Source organism: Molossus molossus, unplaced genomic scaffold (assembly GCF_014108415.1).
Source record: "Molossus molossus isolate mMolMol1 unplaced genomic scaffold, mMolMol1.p scaffold_m16_p_12, whole genome shotgun sequence".
In the NCBI taxonomy this organism is placed as follows: domain Eukaryota; kingdom Metazoa; phylum Chordata; class Mammalia; order Chiroptera; family Molossidae; genus Molossus; species Molossus molossus.
Genome location: NW_023425347.1, coordinates 94176861 through 94198409, shown reverse-complemented (window position 1 = coordinate 94198409; position 21549 = coordinate 94176861). Strand labels below are relative to the sequence as shown.

At 46.3% G+C, this 21549-nt stretch overlaps 1 protein-coding gene and 1 long non-coding RNA gene across 2 annotated transcripts in view; one reads left to right on the top strand and one right to left on the bottom strand.

The window, feature by feature from the left end:
• Nucleotides 1-528: 528 nt before the first annotated feature.
• SPATA21 (spermatogenesis associated 21) overlaps nt 529-21549 on the bottom strand; it is a 33615-nt gene continuing 12594 nt past the window's right edge. Inside the window, exons 6-13 of the mRNA XM_036257009.1 lie at nt 20854-21305; nt 20381-20469; nt 17725-17862; nt 15542-15613; nt 15310-15427; nt 2128-2303; nt 1112-1289; nt 529-586 (exon numbers count right to left, since the gene is read on the bottom strand). Coding sequence (XP_036112902.1) covers nt 529-586; nt 1112-1289; nt 2128-2303; nt 15310-15427; nt 15542-15613; nt 17725-17862; nt 20381-20469; nt 20854-21305 — 1281 coding nt within the window. The remainder of the gene's footprint in view (nt 587-1111; nt 1290-2127; nt 2304-15309; nt 15428-15541; nt 15614-17724; nt 17863-20380; nt 20470-20853; nt 21306-21549) is intronic.
• On the top strand, nt 7892-10228 carry LOC118626954. Its single transcript, XR_004958982.1, has 3 exons — nt 7892-8002; nt 9774-10044; nt 10141-10228. It is a non-coding gene; the product is annotated as an uncharacterized LOC118626954 (long non-coding RNA).

Here is a 21549-nt window from a genome sequence, read left to right as displayed (position 1 = left end):
CTGCTCTTCCAGGGGGTCTGCCCCTTTCACGGGTCAGGATCTCTCCCAGGTATTTCCCTTATGTTCACCACTCCCTTTGAGCAAGTAGAGAGAATTCCTGCCCTTGTGTGGCTCCTAGTCCAAAAGGAAAAACTCCTCTGAGAAGAAGCCCAGCTTAGTTCTTTGAGAGTGCTCAGAAGATCAGACTGCACCCAGGGCCACCTCTAGCCAGAACTCTGACCCTGGGCAGGGTTTTGAGGTATATCTTGTTTCAGGGGTTCCCAAACCTAAGGGAGGCTGGGCCCTGTGCTCTGAGAGCCCAGTGGAGGGGTAAAAACCCAAGTGGAGGGGTCTTCCCTGGCACCAGGATCTCAAGGAAGCAGGTGAGTGCCCAGAGGGCAGGGGCCCCAGCACCAGGCACAAAGGCTGAGGTTCTTGGTGTTTATTGGCTTACCAAGCCACAAAAGCAAAATCCAGCAGTGGTCCCTGCCTGATGACCTGTCTGTCTGCAGGTCCTGAACAGCTGTCCAGTGTCAGGACTCTGCAGGGTCAGTGGTTTCGAGCCGGCACAGAGCTTGGCCACTTTCGGCTGTCAGAGCTGTGTTCCCTAGGGAGAGAGGTGGGAGAGAAGGGTGGGAGGAAACGAGGAATTGCCCTGTGCCCAAGGGGAGAGGAATCCTCCTTCGGGAAGCTAGCGGTCGGGCTCTGGGGCCTGATTCCAAGTCCAGTGTTCTTTTATCCCCAGATTGCTGCAGGGGAAGCTTTCTTCTACCCAGATGCTAAGTCTGTTTTCTGCTACTCCTAACATGGAACCAGACTTGGGCAAAGGACTTGAGTGTTAAAACTCCTGATGAGAAAGGCAGGTAGTGCCAGCCTAAGAGAAAGACGGCATGTACCACTGAGTCCTGGGCACAGGAAGTCTTAAGTAAGTACCCTGATTATGAATAGTCTACTTGGTGCAAAATCCTTCAACAAAGGTTAGTTCCCCCCCTTCTCCTCTTTCTTCCTTGGAACAACAGTCTCCTGGGCATCATTTCTCAGAAGGATGGATTCTCAGGTTATAGGCCAAGGGCCTAGTAAGGAAGGTAGGTGGATGGGTTTGGGCTGGGGCCCCTACCTTTTGGGCACTCACCTGCTTCCTTGCGATCCTGATTGTAAGAAGAGGCTATGGATGTCAGAGCTCGGGCTGGTGGGGGTGCACTGGTACAGCATGTAGTGGCTGCTATGCTTCCGGCTGACCATCTTCTTGTCCAGCTTTGGGCAGAGTGGGATGCAGGGCACTTGGGCGTAGGGGCTCTGCAGATTGGCAGCTGGCGAGGGAGGAGGAGGCAGGAGAGGGAGATGTTTGAGAATACACCCAACCTTGGGAGGCAGGCAGGCCCAAGTGAAATCCTGGGTTTGCCACATAATGAGCTGGGTGGATTTGGGCAAATTAGTTCTCCAAACCTCTATATGAGCTGGAGATGATAGTAGTACCCACCTCACAGTGGATGAGGATCAAAGGGATAGTATGTGCAAAGCACTTAGCTAAATGCTGAGCACAGCCTATAGGCTAGTAACAGCTTTAAAAAGATGTCTTTTGTGATAGGTCCTGGCAGAGTCTGGCAGGCACACTCTAGACTCTGGAAAGCTTAGACCATCACTTGTCACACAGTAGGAATCTAATGTATGGTAACTACTATCACCTCACCCAGTGAAAAGAGCACAGGTTTTGGAGTCAGATCTGGGTATAAACTCTCTGACATGCTGGCTGTGGGGCCCGGGGCAAGTTCCTTAAACTTACCCAGTTTCAGTTATCTGTAAAGTGGGGTATATATGTGATTATGGGGATTAAATTGTAGTAAATCTGCAAAGGCCTAGCACAGTGAGTGACTACAGTGGTCCCTCAATCAGTGATGAGTTGTGAGTGCTGATAACCCTCCATTCTCTGTCCTGGCTCTTGAGACCAACCTGTGGTCAGGGCTAAGGCCCTGGGAGGAGTCCATGCGGAAGGCCTTTGTCAGAGGGCTGGAGATGGGGCATTGATTATCAGCCATTGACTGATGGACACAGTTAGCCCTGAAGGGGAAAACCATGTCTCTCAGCTTGGTTCTGGCTTAGCTGTGTCCAGGGAAAGAGCAGAGTCCCCACTGTGCCCAGGGCCCTCACCATAGTTCTGCTGCTTCAGCCGGCTCAGGATCCTGAGGACCCTTCGTTCTGGGACTTCCAAGGTGTCTGCCTGCTGTGGGTTGTAGGAAAGCTTCTTCCGGGACCGCAGCTGGCCTATGGCCGATTCCATCTCTCGAGCCTTATAGGTACCTTCCTTCAGCTTCTTCTGGTAATAGCTGGGGATGCAGTGCCCACAAAGCTCAGCTTGGCCGTGTTTAATTCACCCTCTTCTTCCCTCACTCTTCCTGGGTGCCTGTTCTGTCTGGCCAGCTCTGGAGCAGGGACACTGGCCCGGGAGTTGGGAGACCTGGGTTTTAGTCCCAGTTCTGCCATTAACTTCCTGTGACCATGAGCAAGTCATTGCTCTGCTTTAAGCCCCAGTCACAGTCACCCCTATGTAAAATGGGGGAAATGGTTATCTCATCTCTGTCACTGCAAGTCACTTGACTTCTCTGAGCTTCAGGTGTCCCCTGGGTGAAATGGATCAAAAAGTCCACCTTATAGGTTAAATAACAATGCCCGTCAAGCACTCAGCAAAGTATGTTGCCCATGGAAAGAGCTTGGTAATGTTACCTTTGATTTCTGTCACTGATATTTTTACTTAGTTGTTCAAGTGTTTTATAAGCCAGATGTGCAATTAACTCCTCGTCTTCCAGATCTCAGCTTAAGGGCTATCTCCTCCAGAATTTCTCTCCGCCCACAGACTAGCTAGGCTCCCAGCCGGCTAGGCTTCCAATAACCTGTACTTATTCCATCGTAACCCACAGCCCACTTTATTTTAACGCATCACTACTTGCCTTTTCTCCACTAGACTGCAGCACCAGTCATTCATTCAACAAATATTCATGGAGTGTTTAGTGTGTACTGGCCACTCATTTAAGTATTTGGGAAAGAATGGTACAGGGTATTTATTCATACAGGGTCCCTTATCATAGTCTCTCGGCCCATCCTTTCACTCTGTCCACTGCCACAGCAACCACTTCCACAAGGGCTTCCACCAGCTTTGCTCAGGCACAAGCTGACATGGTCTCGCCTAAGGCTTGAGCCCCTTGCTTCCTGACCCAAGCTTCTCTGATCCATGTGAAGCCCAGAAATGCAGGGGAATTAAACACTCGTAGGGGGCCCCCTTTGACCAAAGGAGCCAGCAGCTGAAGTATACAGGCTTCTTTCTCTTTCTTCCTCCGAGTTCTGATCCACCATTCATAGTCTCTTCAAGAAGATCCTCTGGGTGGTTGACTCAGTAGCACATCCTTGTACTGGCTCCTCCTCCTCTGCTGTTCATGTCCCTTCCCCACTCCCATTCCCCGGAATAACTTTCTAAGTCAGCTACCTAGGCACATTTCTAGTGGGAGAGGTAGACCATAAACAAATAAAACATACCATGTCAATAGTCATGGGTGCTCTAAGGCAAAAGCAAAGCTAGGTAGGGGGTAGTGGTGAGGGGCTATTTTGTTCACACCTGTCATCAAAAGTCTTGGAGGTGATGGCATTTGAGCAGAATGAAGGGGAGGGGGAGTAAGCCAAATGGATATCTGGAGGGAGTGATGTGTGAGAAGACCAGGAGGTTGCAAAGAGCTTGTTGACCTCTAGGAATAGCAAGGAGGCCAGAGTGGCTAGAGCCTAGTGTGTGAGGGCAGCAAGGTGGCAGAGCCAGACAACCTGGCCTTTGTAGGCAGTGGTGTTGGGAAACTCTTAGGGCTTAAGCTGATGGATGGTTCTGCTAGGGCCTTTGCCTATTCTTGGGATCTGGAATTTTTGGGGTTTGTTGGGCTTCATACACAGAAAGTAGAAAATAAGAGCCTCACATAGAGGTTGGATCTAGACCCCCTATATAAAACTAGGACCTAAAAAGGCAATGCACTGAGTATAAAGATGGACTAGAAAATAACTTCACCCACAGGGGCCAGTAGACATGAGCAGTGTGTGCACAACTTTCTCAGCCACAATTTTAAAGGAAATTGCTTGCTTCCCACCTCCTCTCTTTCCCCTTCCTGTGAGCTTGAATTCAGGTGTGTTGCTGGTAACTAGGCTTAGGATTGACCTAGGGAATGGTGGAACATTAAGTTGGAAAGAAACTGGGTGTTTGGGGGGACTTTGTCGTCCTGCCTGCTTCTTCCAGACTGTTAATATAAGAGAGGAATAAACTATCTTGTTTGAACTCTAGTACATTGGGTCTATTCCTTAACTAAGACACCTAGAATTCTATACCCAGCTAACCTATTCAGTAAGTTTGAGGGTAAAAAATACTTCTACAGACTTAAAAAAAAAAAAATCTCAAAATTTTCACCTCCCACACATCCTTTCTCAAGAAGCTACTGAAGAACGAACATTCTTCAAAAATAAAGGGCATAGTTCTGGCCGGTTTGGCTCAGTGGAGCATCGGCTTATAGACTGAAGGGCTGTGGGTTTGATTCTCAGTCAAGGGCACATACCTGGGTTGCAGGTTCAACCCCCAGCCCCATTTGGGGTCATGCAGGAGGCAACCAATCGATATGTCTCTCTCACATCAATGTTTCTCTCCCCCTCTCCCTCCCCCCTACCTTCCAGTCTTCCTAAAAATAAATGGAAAAATATCCTCAGGTGAGGATTAAAAACAACAACATAAAAGGGCATTAAAAAAAGAAAAGAAAAGGAAGATACACATACAGAACACAGGATCTAACACAGGAGAGAGGCGAAGATAAAGGGAGATCAACAATGGCAGTGCAACTGCCACGTAGGATAGTTTAGATTTGCTCTCTATAGCTTAAACGACAGAATTTTGAGGACTGGCATTTCTATACTTGTTGAATTACTACTGACTTTCTAACCCCAAAAAGCTACTTGGAAAACATGCTCCTCTTTAGGAAACAAACAAGAAAGAGTAAGATATCCAGCAAACAGAATCCTCATTAGAGGAAAGGAAGAAAGAATTCTAGGATAACAACACACTCCCAAAGTAGTCATTCTGCAGTAGGCCTATAAAGATATTAATTCTAAACAAAAAGAATGGAGTTATTTAGAACATGCCCCCATCTAAGATAAACACTAGGAAGATTCAGAAATTATCAATGAATACAAAACAAACAAACAAAAAAAGGCATTAGCCCATTTTAGGAAATAAAAAAAAAAGGAAATGAAATCATAGTATATAAAATGCACAGCTATGAACAGTTGCATAACCATAATAATAAAAACCCCACATATTTAGTAAAAAATGATGAATATATTGGAATGGGAAGGGGGAAGCTAAGGGGATAGTGTATTAGCTAAATCCTTACATCATAGGAAGACATTAGATACTAGTCTAAAAATTACTAACCAAAATATAGTAGTATATGCATATTTTTTTTAAAGTGAGGAGGGAGCCCAGCTGGTGTGGCTCAGTGGATTGAGCATCATCCACTGGACTGAAAGGTCCTAGTTCCATTCACAGTCAGGGCACATGCCTTGGTTTCGGACTCAATCCCCAGTTGGGGGCGTGCAGGAGGCAGCCAATGGATGTTTCTTTCTCACATTAATGTTTCTATCTCCTTCCCTCTCTAAAAAAAAAATCAATAAAAACTTTTTTTTTAATCCTCACCCAAGGATATTTTTTCATTTAGCTTCAGATAGAGCGGGGGGGGGGGGGGGACATTGATGTGAGAAAAGACACATCAATTGGTTGCTCTAACCACTGAACAAACCGGCCAAGGCCAATAAAAACATTTTTAAAAAATGTTTTAGAAGTAAGGGGAGTCAAAAGTGCTTGCCATTGGAAGGAAGACTTCAAGGAGTGGGAAGTGTGTCATATCCGTTGAATGCTAAGCAAAAGGAAATTGGTATAGCCATATTCATATTTTAAAAACTAGAAAGGACAGAAAGCATTACTAGAGACTAAATGATCACTATATAATGATAAAATGTTCAATTCATCAGGGAATATAAAATTCTAAACATGAAATAAATGTAAAGCAAAACCTGATATAACTACAAGGAGAAAGAATTTCATCATCACAATAATGTTAATAAATAACTATTCCACTCTGCCATTGTAGCATCAAAGAATCCATAGATGATATGTAAATGAATGGGTGTGGCTGTGCTCTGATGAAAGTTTATAAAAGCAGAGCAGGCTATATGTGGCCTGCAGCTCAGTTTGCCAGCCCCTGCCTACTATAGACCTTCTCTGAGACTCAAATCCACAGGAGAAACAGCATTTGAAGTTGTCTTCCCAGGTTAGAGGACTTATGAAAAACCTGGACTTTTCACAATTATACCCTAATAAAGTAAAAAATTAAGCCTACACAAATTCATGATGATCAGCTGCCTACAAGAACAAAAATGAACACTTACCAAAGTGTTTCTAAACCATATCACCCAAAATGTCCAGGATGTAATAAAAAATCATGAGACCTGTAAACAAACAGGAAAATGTGACTCATAGTAAGGGGGATGGGGGGGACTCATAAAAAACAACCCTGAGCCCTGGCCAGTTTGGCTCAGCAGTAGAGTGTCGGCCTGCGGACCAGAGAGACCTGGGTTCGGTTCCCGCTAAGGGCATGTGCCTCGGCTGCAGTTGGTCCCCGGTCCTGGTTGGTCGTGTGGGTGTTGGCCACTTGATGTGTCCCTTTCACGTCGATGTTTCTCTCTCTCTCTCTCTCTCCCCCACTCTATCTGAACAAAAAATGGAAAAATGTCCTCGGGTGAGGATCAAAACAAAACAAAACAAAAAAACAACCCTGAAATTGCCCAGATGTTGGATTTAGACAACAGCATTTAAGGAGCTATTAAAAATATGTTCAGATAATTGAAAGAAAATGTGATATTAATGAATGAACAGAAACAAACTATAAACATGAAACAAATGGAAATTCAAGAACAGAAAAGTATAACTAAAATGAAAAAGTCATTGAATGGGGTTAACAGCAGATTAAAGATAGCAGAAAAAGGAATTAGTAAACTTGAGGATAAATAGAAATCATCCAATTTGAAGAATAAGGGGGAAAAAAAAGATGAACAGAATTCTGTGTCTGGCCATGATGGAGCAACTAATACTGAACTTGTCTTAATGCTATAAATAATTAGATACATGAACAAAATATATGAAACTCTTGTCAGATATTGGACAACAAGTAGCACAAGATTGTGATCCCTGAGAGGAGAGAAATCAATGAGGTGAGCCTTATGATCTCCCTAGAATTTTTTCTGGAGGTACTTTGTGGACCGCAGTGCGGGAAGTAGTAAACCAGAACGGAGTTTAGGAAGATGGGATTAGTGTATCAAAATACCAAAGACACTGCAGCTATGCAGAGTTACAAAATATGCATGGGGTACTCTAATGTGTGAACCACCATTTCAGACTGCTCTTTCTAAGACGCAGCCGCCCTCGAGAGTCAGTCCCTGCCTTGCTTTCTCTCACCTTCATGTAATATTCCTTCCATCCCCTCCTTAATTTCAAATGCATAAATTGTTATTCTGCAGAGTGTGAGATCTTGCTCCCTGGTACATATAATCAGTTTGGCTCAAATAAATTCTTACAAAAATTCTCTAGTTTGGATGTTCTTATGTCAACATAAAAGCACTAGAAACTGTATAAAATTCCTAGATATCTGATATGACTTGGTATAATGTTATCAGTCATAATTCCAGTTATCTTAAAATGCTGTATATCACAAAAATAATCAAATAACCCTGTTAATTGCATATAAGTGAATTCTCATCAGATCTTTAACCATGGCCATTTTCAGTCTTTTCTAATTCACAGTTACTGTTTTATTCTGATTCCTCTCTGAAAGCTTTTGCAATCAACTAAAGGTAAAAATACTTCATCTTCAAGGACATTTATGCAAAAGACTCTGATGAGTACTCTGGATTATAGGTCTGTGATAACTTTAACATCATACCACTGAACTGGGTAAGAATTTCCAGAATTCTGATGAAAAAAGTGATGGAGTCCTAAAACTGCTAACTCAAGATAAGCAGAACAAAAATCAGTTATAACAGTTTGGTCAAATTATACCTTTGTAAACAATATTAAAACAACATTTTCTTACCTGATCCCTCTAAAATTCAAAACTCGAATACTTTTATTTTCATAAGTATTTTCTTTTCTTTATTGATTTTTTTTTAAAGCGAGAAGAAGGGAGAGGGAGAGAGAGATAGAAACATCCATAAGAGAGACTATCATTTGGCCACCTCTCGCATGTCCCCCACTGGGGATCAGGCCACAACCTGGGCATGTGCCCTGACCGGAAATCAAACTGGCGACCTCTTGGTGCATGGGTCGATGTTCAACCACTGAGCCACACTGGCCGGGCTTCCATAAGTATTTTTATTTTCATATCAATGTAGTTACTTACATCAATTTAATAAGAATCTATTCTCCTTGTTACAGGATATAATTTAAAATATTGATTATGTTACCAAGACTTTGACACTAATGTCATATTTGAAAATGATAAATATAGGTCAAATATGAACAGACAGTTTAAAGGACTAAAGTTGACTTTATGGAGACACTGCTTAGAAAGCCCTCTTAAGCCTGGCTGGTGTGGCTCAGTGATTGGGCATTGATCCATGTACCAAGAGGTTGCCGGTTCAATTCCCGGTCAGGGCATATGCCCAGGTTTTGGGCCAGATCCTCAGTGGGGGGCGTTCAGGAGGCAGCCAGTCTGTGTTCTCTCTCATCGATTTTTCTCTCTCTCTCTCCCTCTCTCTGTAAAATCAGTAATAATTAAGAAAGAAAGAAAGCCCTCTTAAGATACTGGCCTGGTACCTGAATATCAGAGTTCCAGGTCTTACGGTGTGCAACATAGTGATTCAGTATTTGTATTCCTTACAATGTGATCACCACAATAAGTCTAGTAACCGTCTGTCACCATGCAAAGTTATTACGATAATATTGACTATTTTCCCTATGTTGTACATTACATCCTGTTTTGTTTTGTTTTTTAATCACTGGAGGTTTGTACCTTTTTTTTTATTTTTAATCCTCACCTGAGGACTTTTTTTTTTTTTTCATTTATCTTCAGATAGAGTGGGAGGGAGAGAGGGAGAAAGAGAGAGAGAGAAACATCAACGTGAGAGAGACACATCGAGTGGTTGCCACTTGCATGACCCCAGCCAGGGCCGGGAACAAACTGCAACCGAGGTACGTGCCCTTAGCAGGAACCAGACCTGGGACTTTCTGGCCTGTGGGCCAACGCTCTAACCGCTGAGCCAAACCGGCCAGGGCAGGTTTGGACCTCTTATTTTCTTCACACTTTTTTCCCAGAGGGGAGCTCTGGCAATGCTCATGGCAAGTTTCTGCCTTGACTCCGTAGCCTCGAGAGGCTTTGAAAAGTCCAATCTGAGATTCCTCATGAAAAGTTGCAGCAAAAACAGACCTTAAAAGAGCCTATATGATCAATCACTGTTTTTGCTACACTTATAAAGTCAAACCAAGTTTAATGAGACTAGACTTATTTTTACAAACAAATTACTCTCTGATTACCTTTGATAAAATTGGAGGTGACTATAGAAGAAAAAAATTCTATGTTTCAATAAAAACAATAACACGTTTGTGAGTTGTTGAACGGTGCCATGTTCACTGACTTTGAGCTGCTTGTCCCCTTTATAAACTGACTTCTGCCATTTTATACACTTTGTCAGTAATTAACATTTCCGATTTTTCTCCCACCCTGCAGACTTGGCAACGTGCTAAAAACTAGGACTGCCTCTTTCTCAAAGCCCTACAAGCTAAAGCTGAATGAAAATATAAACTTTGCCCCAAAATATCACAACCGATCATATATAGACAATCTTTGTGCCTGCAGCTGTATGGGCCACTCTAAAATTCACTGGACTACTCAGTCACTCTGTGCCATCACCAAAGACATTCCAGCTGCAAGCCAGGAACTTGATCAGATTGCCACAGCCCGTCCTCACTCTACCATCTAAAGATGCTTTGAGCCCCAGGTATAAAAATCTTGTTGACCCACTGCCCTCTAGACTCAAAAACTGAGCCTACAGTTTGCACTCACCATTAACCTCTGTTTCTCTTTTGTCTCAAAGAAATGGCCCTCATGAAATGCCTGATTACTCACACAGGCCTCACTTGGGTGGTGCCCGGCTCCCATATACACCAACGCCTCGGCAGGTGAGCCACAAGTCTAACTGAACTGACCTGTTCTCAGGACTAACGAGAGAATGATCCACTGAAATATGGGACAGTGTGCTCAGATTTGTCCTTTCCTGCTTGTTCCCATCTATATTTTCCTCCCCCTCTAGCAGAGCTTTTAACTCGAATTTCTCTCCACAGCCGCCAGCTAAACTTTTAATATGTGAAACTGCTAAGTTTCAGATGGCGGGGACAAAGGAGTTCAGGACATGTCACCCCCAAAATAGGCTACTTTGGTGTATTGATTATTTTGAGTTAAAATAATAATCACTTGAAAAACAGCAGATGAAAAAAGGGCACACTGACCTTCCTTTTTCTTTCTGAAAGCCGGAGAAAATAGTTCTGCCCTCCCCGTGCCAAGAGGAAGGAACATTCTTGTCACAAGAGACAGGGAGTCTTGGCTAAGAGAACTCTGTGCAAACAGACCTTGTTAACATAGTTTGCTTTCCTTTGCTCTGCCCATACATTTTAGTGACTTTTCCACAGTTGTCCTTTGTTCAACTGAGTATATAAGCACGTAGTTCTAGTCACTTCTTGGAGTCTTTATTGTTCTTATGAGGGTGCCCAGGTATGTGTAAATAAAATTCATATGCTTTTCTCCTGTTAATCTGTCTCCTGCCAGTCTCAATGGGTAATTCTAGGAGGGTAAAGGGTGAAGGAAGGTTGGTTATTTTCCCCAAAATGAAGTGAGCCCATCACTTCGATAAAAACTGACACAGCATTTTTGTTGCTGTTGATAAAATCAAAACTTTCACATAAAAGTTAGAGTTTTGGAAAACTTGGACCCATTATCACAAGCATCTACAATGCTCATACACAGCACAGTTTATAGCAGCAGAAATTAATGAACTTTAGCCATTCATGATACTTCTAGTACTTCAAGACTTTCCTGATATTAGTGGTAATGGTAATAATTAAACATATAATATCTATATAATTATAATGAGATATATCAACATTTGGAAGATACACAGTATTTTCCAAATGACCAATGCATGTTACAGAAGCATTCATGGGGAAAGATCCATTCAAACTACAAGGCAGACCAATAGATTTTTATTTAAAAGAGTCCAAAACTTCATTGCTGTGCTTTCAGATTCCATATTGCAAGCAACCTTTAAGACACTGCCACTTGTCAAATTTGGTATAGTATCAAAGAAAAATGTACACATGATATGTGGTTATTAAATGCAAATACTACTGAAACGCTCCCTCTCCAATTACATATATGTGTGAGGCCAGATTTATTTGCATATTTCAAACAAAACAACGTATTGCAACTGATTGAATGCAGAAGCAGATATGAGAATTCCACCCTCTTCTTTTATGCCAGACATTAAGAGATTTGCAATATTATAAAACTGTGTCATTCTTCTCATCTATTTTGTTTTGTTTTGGAAAATAGTTATTTTTTTATGAAAATTTTTTTAAATGTTTTTTATGTTAACATGTAATGGAGTTATTGTTAAATAAATGAATAGGTATTTTTAAAATGTCTCAGTTTAAGTTCAAATATAGAAAATATTGACAGAGTTTCCTTGGTGTCCTCAATCATTTTTAAGAGTGTAAAGGGATCGTGAGACCAAAACATATGAAAACTCTTGCTCTGGAGAAACTCTTGCCTGTGTGTCCCAGGACACATAAACAGATATTCAGACTGTTTCTGCCATAGTTGGAAACCAAACATAGTCCTAACCTCTGTCTGCAGAACGAACAAATATATTGTGATATAGCCATACTGCCTAACAGTAAGTAGCAGTGAAAATGATGATGATCTACAGCTCTGCACAAGAACATGAATGAATCACAAAAGCATGACATTGAGGAGAGCCTGGGCCGGGTAGCTCAGTTGGTTAGAGCATCGTCCAGATACGCCATGGTTGTGGGTTTGATCCCTGGTCAGAGCACAGACACGAATCAGCCAATGAGTGCATAAATAAGTGGAACAACAAATGTTTCTCCCCCCACCCCCCCCGCCTCTCTCTCTGAAGTCAATTAAAAAAGAAAACATTGCCCTGGCCAGTTTGGCTCAGCGGTTAGAGCGTCGGCCTGCGGTCCGGAGAGACCCGGGTTCGGTTCCCGCTAAGGGCACGTACTTCGGTTGCAGTTTGTCCCCGGCCCTGGTTGGTCGTGCGGGTGGCAGCCACTCGATGTGTCCCTTCACGTCGATGTTTCTCTCTCTCTCTCCCTTCCTCTCTCTCCCTCCCACTCTATCTGTACAAAAAAATGGAAAAAATATCCTCGGGTGAGGATTAAAAAAAAAAAAAAAAAAAAAGAAAACATTGAGAAAAAGCAGGTAACAGAAGACGTACAGTATGAGTCCACGCATATAAAATTAAAAAATATTCAGGAATACAAACAAATGTGAGTTTAAAATTTTTTTTTAAATCCTCACTCGAGGACACTTTTGCATTTATCTTCAGATAGAGAGAGAGAAAGAGAGAGAGAAACATCAATGTGAGAGAGACACATCGATTGGTTGCCACCCATACAACCCCAACCGGGGCTGGGGACTAACCGCAACCGAGGTACATGCCCTTAGCAGGACTCTCTGGTCCGCGGGCTGACGCTCTAACTGCTGAGCCAAATCGGCCAGGGCAACAAATGTGAGTTTTAAAAAAGCGCTCCACTATATACCCACCAGAATGAATGAAGTGAAGACTGACTACCGAAATTGCATAAGACATGGAGCAACTGGAACTCTCTCAAGTAAAAACACTTATTCTTTAACCTAATAATTCTACTTCTGGGTATTTATCCAAGAAAATAAAAATATATGTCCACAAGAAGACTTGCACAAAAATGATAAAAGCAGCTTTGTTTATTATAACCCCAAACTGGGAGCAGCCCAGAATCCATCAATAAAAGAAGGGATGAACGAACTGTGGTCCACTCATACAGCAAAGGACTATCGATGCCCACAACAGCGTGGGTGAATCTCAGAACAATTGTGCCAAGTAAGAGAAACTAGGCAGAAAAGACTACATACTGTATGTTTCCACTTATATGAAGTCACAACACAGGCAAAACCAATCTGTGATGGAAAAAATTCGAGGAGGGCTTGCCTCTGGAGCGGTGGGTTCAGGGACCAACAGGGAAGGGTCATGAGGGCATTTCTGCAATGATGGTAAACTTCTATAAGTCTTGAGAGGGGTTCAGGTTATTGGGGTGTGGGCATCTATTGAGACACACAGTGATGATTTCTGCATTTCACTGAAGGCAAATTACACCTCGAAACAAAAAGCTCTGAGCAAATATTGACCTTTAGTTAATGTTATGTATACTGAAGCATTTGCAGTGATTCTCAACCTGTGGGTCACGACCCCTTTGGGGGGGTCAAACGACCCTTTTACAGGGGTTGCCTAAGACATAACAGTAGTAAAATTACAGTTATGAAGTAGCAACGAAAATAATTTTATGTTGGGGGTCAGTCACCACAACATGAGGAACTGTATTAAAGGGTTGTGGTATTAGGAAGGTTGAGAACCACTGATTTAGAGGGAAATGACTAATTTATTTTGAGATGAAAAAAAAAAACAACCCATATGGCCTGGCCAGTGTGGCTTAGTGAACTGAGAGGTCCCAGTTCCATTCCCTGTCAGGGCACATGCCCAGGTTGCAGGCTCATCCCCAGTAGGGGGCGTGCAGGAGGCGGCCGATCCTTGTTTCTCACATTGATGTTTTTATCTCTCGCTCCCTCCTCTCTCTCTAAAAAAATCAATAAAGACATATTTAAAAAAGAACCCCAGTATGGACTGATGAATACATGGAGGGGTGGATCGATAGAAGGTAAAACAAGTGTGGCAAACAGCAGTGGTAGAACCGAGATGGTGGGTGTCTGTGTTGTTCACTGTACAATTCTTTTAACTTGGCTGTATGTTTGACATTTTCAGTAAACAATGAGGGGAAAAATAAGCAGGGACTTTTTAAAACAAAAAGCAAGGGAATAATGGTTAGTTTGTTTTTGGGGGGAAAGTTTTGTGATTGGGGTGGGGCACGTGGGAGCTTCAAGGTTATTGGAAATAATCTACTTTTAAACTGGGGAAATGATTTATTGCTTTTAAGTAGATACATTAATGTTCTTCAGTGTTACAGATATTTAGAGCGAGGTGTAGCTGCTGGGAGGAGCGTAGTTCTCGTCTTTGGGGGTGCTAGGTTGATGTTGCTGGAGCAGTCTGCAGTCACTCTCCCCTCCCCCACCCCGTGTAAAAAAGGTCTGATCTGTGGTAGGAAAAAAACAATGCAACTTACTGAGCGGCAGGGACAAGCCTCTGTGATAGACAGGCCTCCTGGGCATTCTGCCCTCACCCTTTGCTTCTAGCTCTCCATGATGTTGTTGTGTGTAGCCATCTCTCCCCCAGTGAAACCACTAACCACCCATTGGCCCACCCTGGAAACAAAGGGAGGCTTCCATCTCTGTTTCTGGCCCCCGGCAGGCTCCATCACATCCATTCCTATATAGGCACTGTACGAAAAATTTCTCTCGCTGCTGAGGTTGCTAAACTAAGAGGGTATGAGTATGGGACGCCACTTGCCATCCTTCCCACTCTGGGAAGAGCCTGGCTGAGCTCGAAGCCAATGCAAAGAGATGAGCAGGAGAGCGAAAACCACCTTAATGGCCTAGCCGGTGTGGCTCAGTGGTTGAGCATCGACCCAGGGACCAAGAGGCTGCGGGTTCGATTTTCCAGCCAGGGCACATACCTGGACTGTGGGCTCAGTCCCCAGTATGTGGTGTGCAGGAAGCAACCAATCAGTGTTTCTCTCTCACATTGATGTTTCTCTCTCTCTCTCTAAATAATCAATAAAACATATTTTTTAAAAAACATAAAGCAAACAAACAAAAACGCCGCAATGGTATCTGGTCTCCTGGACCCATCCATTCCTGAGGCCCTGAGCAGTCATGTGAGCCAATACATTCTTCTTTTACTTAAGCCAGTTTTATTTGGGTTTCTTTCACTTGTTACTAAGAGGCTTCTAACTATCAAAAGTCCTCAGCTGCCAAAACGCTAGGTGCTATTTCTGTGTCCCCAGCCCTCCTCCTCCCAACAGCCAACCCTGCTTACTTGGTGATCTCCTCTAAGGCTGCCTCAGGTAAGGCGAGCATCTCCACCAGCAGGGACAGGATCTCAAAGAGCAGAGTGTGGGGATTTGGGGGAGCCATGTCCGTCTGGACATTCTGTTCTGGGGACATGGGATGGTGGTTGCCATTACCATTTGGTAGCCCTGGGTGCTCCCCACCCCAATCCACCTGTTCCCTCCCCTGGCTCTGACTGCCCTGGGTTCATCCCTGCTCACCCACGGAGCAGAAGAAGCGCTTGGTGTCTGTCATTACAGCCAAGAAGTCTTTGAAGCCCACACGACCATCTCCTGTGGAGGCCAGAAGAATATGGGGTGGGCAGGGGCCTTCCAGAGCAGGTCCCGGCATTGCGACCCAGGCGTGATCGTTATTATTTACTCATTGGGTTTGATCATAAAAGTAATGTATTGTCAATACAGAAAGCATGGTGCACACAGGAAAGTAAAAGGCGAAAATTAAAATCTGGGTTAGAATCTTCTGTAATTTGAGTCCTAGAGGCAGTATTCTGGGTTCATATCCCAGGTCCACCACTTACTATTCATGTGACCTTAGCACCACTAAACCTAGTGTTCCCATCTATAGGGTGAGGGTAACCATAATACCCATTTCATGGGAGATAAAATGAGGAGGCAAAGGGCTTAGAACAGCCCATGCACATGATACATGCTCACTAAATGTCAGCAACTATTATTACTGTGGCCTAGTCACTGCCTGAGAATACATATGTACACACAGATTTCCACTTTGGCCTTCAGGGCCCTGCTACACCTGTCTGTTCAACCTGTCTCCAACTCATCTAGTGCCAAGTTCCTCCGGCACTAACCTGCTCTCCTAACGGGCCACGTTCTCTATTCAGAATCTTTGAACATGCTGCTTCCTCCTAGAGTTTTCTCCACCACCCTCCAACTCCTTCACTTAATACTTGCCCTTGACCATCCCTCAGAGAAGTCAGACCATCCCAGGTCAGATCCCCATCAAACACTCATAAAAACCTCTGTACTTCAACCACATACTCAAGAGATCTGGAATTTAATGGAGGTTCTGGGAGGCAGCAACTGGGCCTGTTTTGTTCTGCACTGTGTCCTCCTGGCTTAAGACAGGTAGGTCTTAGCAAATGTTCTCTGAACTACCTGACAAATGAGTGAATATCTCTAATTCTTAAAACCACCCTCTGAGGGTGCTCAGTACTCTTATCCCCATGTCACCGATGAGGCCTGAGGCCGAGGGTCATGTTCGAGCAGAGCTGGGGTCAATTCCTGGCTTGTGTGTGAAGATTCGCATTTGTGCAGTGATGGAGGAAGCAGTGGTCAGGAGCCCAGGCCCTCAGCCCCACTGCCCTTCATGCCCTGTGTCTAGCCAGCCAAACCATGTGTAATACTAGCAGCTAATGTTTCTGGACACATTCTGTGCACCAGATGTTTGCTCAATGCTTTGCCTGGATTATCCCACTAAATAGTTTCAGCTGCACAGTGAGATGGGTACTGCCATCAGCTTCATTGTACAGATGGGGAAACTGAGGGTTGGTGAACTTCAGTGACTCATCCAAGGCCATACAGTTGGTAACATGAGTGACCAAGACACAAGGGGAATGTTGATGCAGCACACACGAGAGCCTAAAAGGAAGGGATCTCAGATCACGTACATCGTGGGGTCAGGAGGCAGGTCTTGGTCATCTCCGAGTCACCAGAACCTAGCACTAAGCAGTTGCTCAGAGAGTATTAACTCAGGGCTAGGACAAGCTATATAATTTGTGAGGTCCAGTGCAAAATGAAAATGCAGGAAACATTATTAAGAATTTTCTAGACTGGCCCTGACCAGGTAACTCGGGTGCTTAGAGTGTGGTCCCAATATGCCAAGGTTGTGGGTTCAATCCCCAGTCAGGGCACATACAAGAATCAACCAATGGCCCTGGCTGGTTTGACTCAGTGGTTAGAGCGTCGGCCTGCGGACCAATGAATCGCGGGTTCGATTCTGGCCAAGGGCACCTACCTCGGTTGCAATTCATCCCTGGCCCTGGTTGGGATTGTGTGGGAGGCAGCCATTCGATGTCCCTTTCATGTCGATGTCTGTCTGTCTGTCTGTCTTTCTCTTTCTCTCTCTCTCTTGTCCTCTCTCTCCCTCCCACTCTATCTGAACAAAAAAATGGAAAAATGTCCTCAGGTGAGAATAAAAAAAAGAACTAATGAATGCATGAATGGTGGAACAACAAACCAATGTTCCTCTCTCTCTCCCTCTCTCCCTTCCTTTCTCTAAAATCAATAAATAAAAATTAAAAGAAAATTCTAGACTGCAACAGCAGAGCATTAAACCAAGGGCCCTTTAAACACAGAGTCCAGTGCACCATCTCACTGCCTGTGAGGCTGGCCCAGCCTGGGACTCAGAGCGAAGCCCCCTCACTCACCATCAATGTCCGCGCTCATCAGGGCATCCTCCATCTGGGCTGGTGTCAGGGAGATGCCCACAAGGAGCAGGACGTTCTCCAGGCTGCGTGCATCCACCTCACCATGGCCATTGAAGATCTCAAAGTAACTGTGGAAGGCTGGGGCGGGCAGGGCAGTTACATGAGGGGAGGACATTTCTTGTTTCCATCATTCATCTCATCTCCAGCTACCCTCTTGCCCAGTGTTCGCTCCTAGCACGGCTGGGTGGAGGGACAAAGGAGCTAAAAGCATGAAAGTGGAGGCTATGGTCCCACTGACTTCCTCCACTCTCTATACAAGGTCAGGCCGAGGGCTCAGCTGGTGCGGCAGAAGCTAAGCCAACTAGCAACCTTCACTTTGCACCAGGAGTACCCCTCTACGTGCCAGGCTCTGTGCTAAGCTGTTTATAGCCATGATCTCATTCAATTCTCACGACAACCTTATAAGAGTAGAATGCTTGTTCCTTTTATAAAGTTGGGGAAACGGGCTCAGAGTTTAGGTGGCCAAACAGGTCTTTCTGACTCTCAGTCTGCACCTTGAATTTGGTGCTCTGTGGTCCCTTGTCTGCATAGACATGGCTTCTAGGATAGCTGCAGTTGTCTGGACCTGAGCAGAGGACCAGGAAGGATGCCAAGAAAGCCCCAGAGCAGTGCCAGTTGGTACCGAAGCCATGTCCTGGTCATAACATGTGGTGTCTGGTTTCTCAGCCCACAGCAAAATGCGGCTTAGAATCAGCAGAGCTAATGAGATGACTGGCTCTGGGGTGCTGTTATGGGCTGAATTGTGTTCCCCTTCCCCAAATGCGTATGTTGAAGCTTTAACCCCCAGTGCTTTAGAATATGGCTGTATTTGTAGACAGGGACTCTTTTTTTTTTTTTTTTTTTTTAAATGTTTTTATTGATTTTTAGAGAGAGGAGGGAGAGAGAGAGGAAAAAACATCAATGTGAGAAACATCAATCAGCTGCCTCCTGCACGCCTCCTACTGGGGATCGAGCCGGCAACCCGGGCATGTGCCCTGACCAGGAATCAAACCTGGACTTCTCAGTCCATGGGATGATGCTCAATCCACTGAGCCACACTAGCCGGGCTGGAGGGAGGGTCTTTAAAGAGGTGCTTAAGCTAAAAGGAGGCCACTAGGGTTGGCCCTAATCCAATCTAACTGGTGTCCTTATAAGAGGAGGAAATTTGGACACACAAAGAGACACCAGGAATGTGTTCACACACTGGAAAGACCATGTGGGGACACAGGGAGAAGGTGGCCTCCTGCAAGCCAGGGAGAGAGACCTCAGGACGAACCAAACCTGCCGACACCTTGATCTGAGACTTCAGCCTCCAGAGCTATGAGAAAATACATTTTAAGCCCCCCAGTTTGTGGTACTTGGTTAGGGCAGACCAAGCAAACTGGGGCAGTTGCCATGGGCAAGTCATTCCCCTTCTCTTGAGCCTCGATTTTCTTATCTATAAGATGGGCATAACAGTGCCCCCTCCAAGAGCGGCTGCATTAATTCAGTGCCTGGCACCTAACAGACTCTCTCAGTCTGTAAGCCTCTGATACACAGAACTGAAATGTGGGGAGGAGATGGGGCTAGGACTTGGGTTGTGGTGATGTGCTGTGAGCAGCCAAACTGAAAAAGGAAGAAACAGAACAACTCTCAGAAGCAAATCCCATCATCCGAGATGTATGCCAGTTTGGACCCCCAGAGCAGCGTAGCCAGCTCTTTCCTCACCAGCTAGGGCTGAGGGTTGTGCTGGGAACCCTGGTCTCCAAGCCAACGAGGCATGTTGTCCATGAACTCTACTCAAGGCGGGGCAGAGCGCGCTATACTCACTCGGTAAAGCCCATCCAACAACGGCTACAGGGCTTTAATGCTGGAAGGAGTAGCTTGAAGGATGGGGTCAGAGGGAGCCAGAGGGCACATTCGGAAAAGGCGGAAGAAGGGGCTACTGTGGCCAGAGGCCCCAGACTTTGGGGAGGAGTGAAGGGTGGAGAATGATGCACACCCCCTCTTTCAGGGCCAGGGCGAGATGGGGCCAGGCTGGCCGTGTGCACGGACTGCCGAGCAGGCCGTCGCCGGAGCCCATGGAAAGTAGCGACCACTCCCCCTCGCAGTTTGGGTAAGTGGAGTCACAGAGCCCAGCCCCAAGGACGACGGAGAGCAAAGAGCACAGGGCCTCACCCAGGGTAGGTGTTCCGAACTTTTACATTTTGGGGTGGGGGCGGGAGGGGGCGGAACCGGACCGGTGGAGGGCAGGCGGGGCCCTGGAGCCCTGCCTCTGATCCAGGCTGCTTCTACAGAGGACCGAGAGCGGGCTCGGGTGGGGAGCGGTAGAAATGGCTCTGAAACCTACAACTTGCTTCTATCACTCAGCGAGGTGACTGTGGACTGGAGAAGCATGCTGGACCCCAAGCAAGAGGACCCGGCATGAGTTCTGGCCCCCCACCCAGCAGTGTGTGAGCTTGAGCCAACCTCCTACCCTGAACAGCCCCCAGCCAGGTAGTCCCCTGGGTCCACGACACGGGGCTGGGGTGGGCACAGGGCAACCGTCTGATCTGTAAACCACCCCCTACCGCAGGTCTGTGAACCCCAAAAGACTGAGGGTCCTGCCAACCTGAGGGCTTCCCTGGCCAGGCCTCACCTTCCTCCTGCTTCAGGGTGAGGTGCTCCTCGGCCCGCTCCTCCCAGTTCTGATACAGGTTCAGGAGGCAGCGTTCTTCCAGCTGCAGCCTGCAGGACACAAGTGCCCAAGGTGCCCAGGAGCTCCTGCCACGGCTGCACCCAAAGCTCGGGGAGGCCCGGGGAGCGGGGGCACGGATGCGCATGGGCAGGGCCCTGGGGAAGGCTTCGAGAGGTCAGGCGAGGCTGAGTGACCCAGAGCAGGAACGAGGCAGAGGTGGGGGACACGAGAAAAGACGCCGTTGTGGGGAGTTAAGAGAAAAAGGGTCAAGATGGGAAAGGAGACCTAGATATGGGGGCACAGAACTGGCGGAGAGGATGGAATGAGGAGAAATGGAGAGCAGGACACAAGAGGAAACAGACAGGGGGCAGTGACAGGGACAAGGGTCTGGGAGACAGTCTGATCCTGGACACCCTTTTTGGGGTGGCTCCTACCGTGTCTTGGGGTGGCTCAGGCCTCTCTCGCCGCTCTGGTTCCAGAGTACTGTCTTTCTCCAGCCCCGGTCCGGGGCGGGCACTGGCAGGACGGTGACAGGTACAGAGGCTGGGGCAGGGACTCCCACAGGGGCAGGGATTGGCCCAGGGGCCGGTGACCGGGCCCAGGGTGGAGTCATGGCAGGGGCCGAGGCAGGGGTCTGAGGCAGGCTTGAGACTGAGGTGCCAACTGGGGCTGAGATGGGCACAGGGGTCAGGGTCCTGGGGTACTTCCGGTTTGGCAGGGCCCGGACCTTAGTGGCCCTCCGATGCATGGCCTCCTCTTCCTCCACCTCCAGCAAGCACTTTATGAAGCCCTGACAGGTGTTCCCAAGGTTCTGGGTCACTGTGGGCCCCTGAGGCTGCTTCAGGGCACAGTCCAGCTCCCTTCTCTCTTCAGTGTCCCTCACCTCCTGGGGACAGGACAGAGGGAGGGAATCGTGGCCTCCAGCCAGCCAGACTGTCTCACAGTTCCTTCATGCCACCCACTCTCCAGGGACCCTCACACTGCTCCTTCCTCTCGGCTTCTGGAGGCCGTCCCCCAAACCTCACGTGCACCCCACTAGGCTCCCACCCCGTGTGCTCCCCTGCACTTGACTTGGGCGCTGCCACCTCCCAGCTCTCAGCTGTGGTCCTGAGTTACTCGGGGTCCCACCG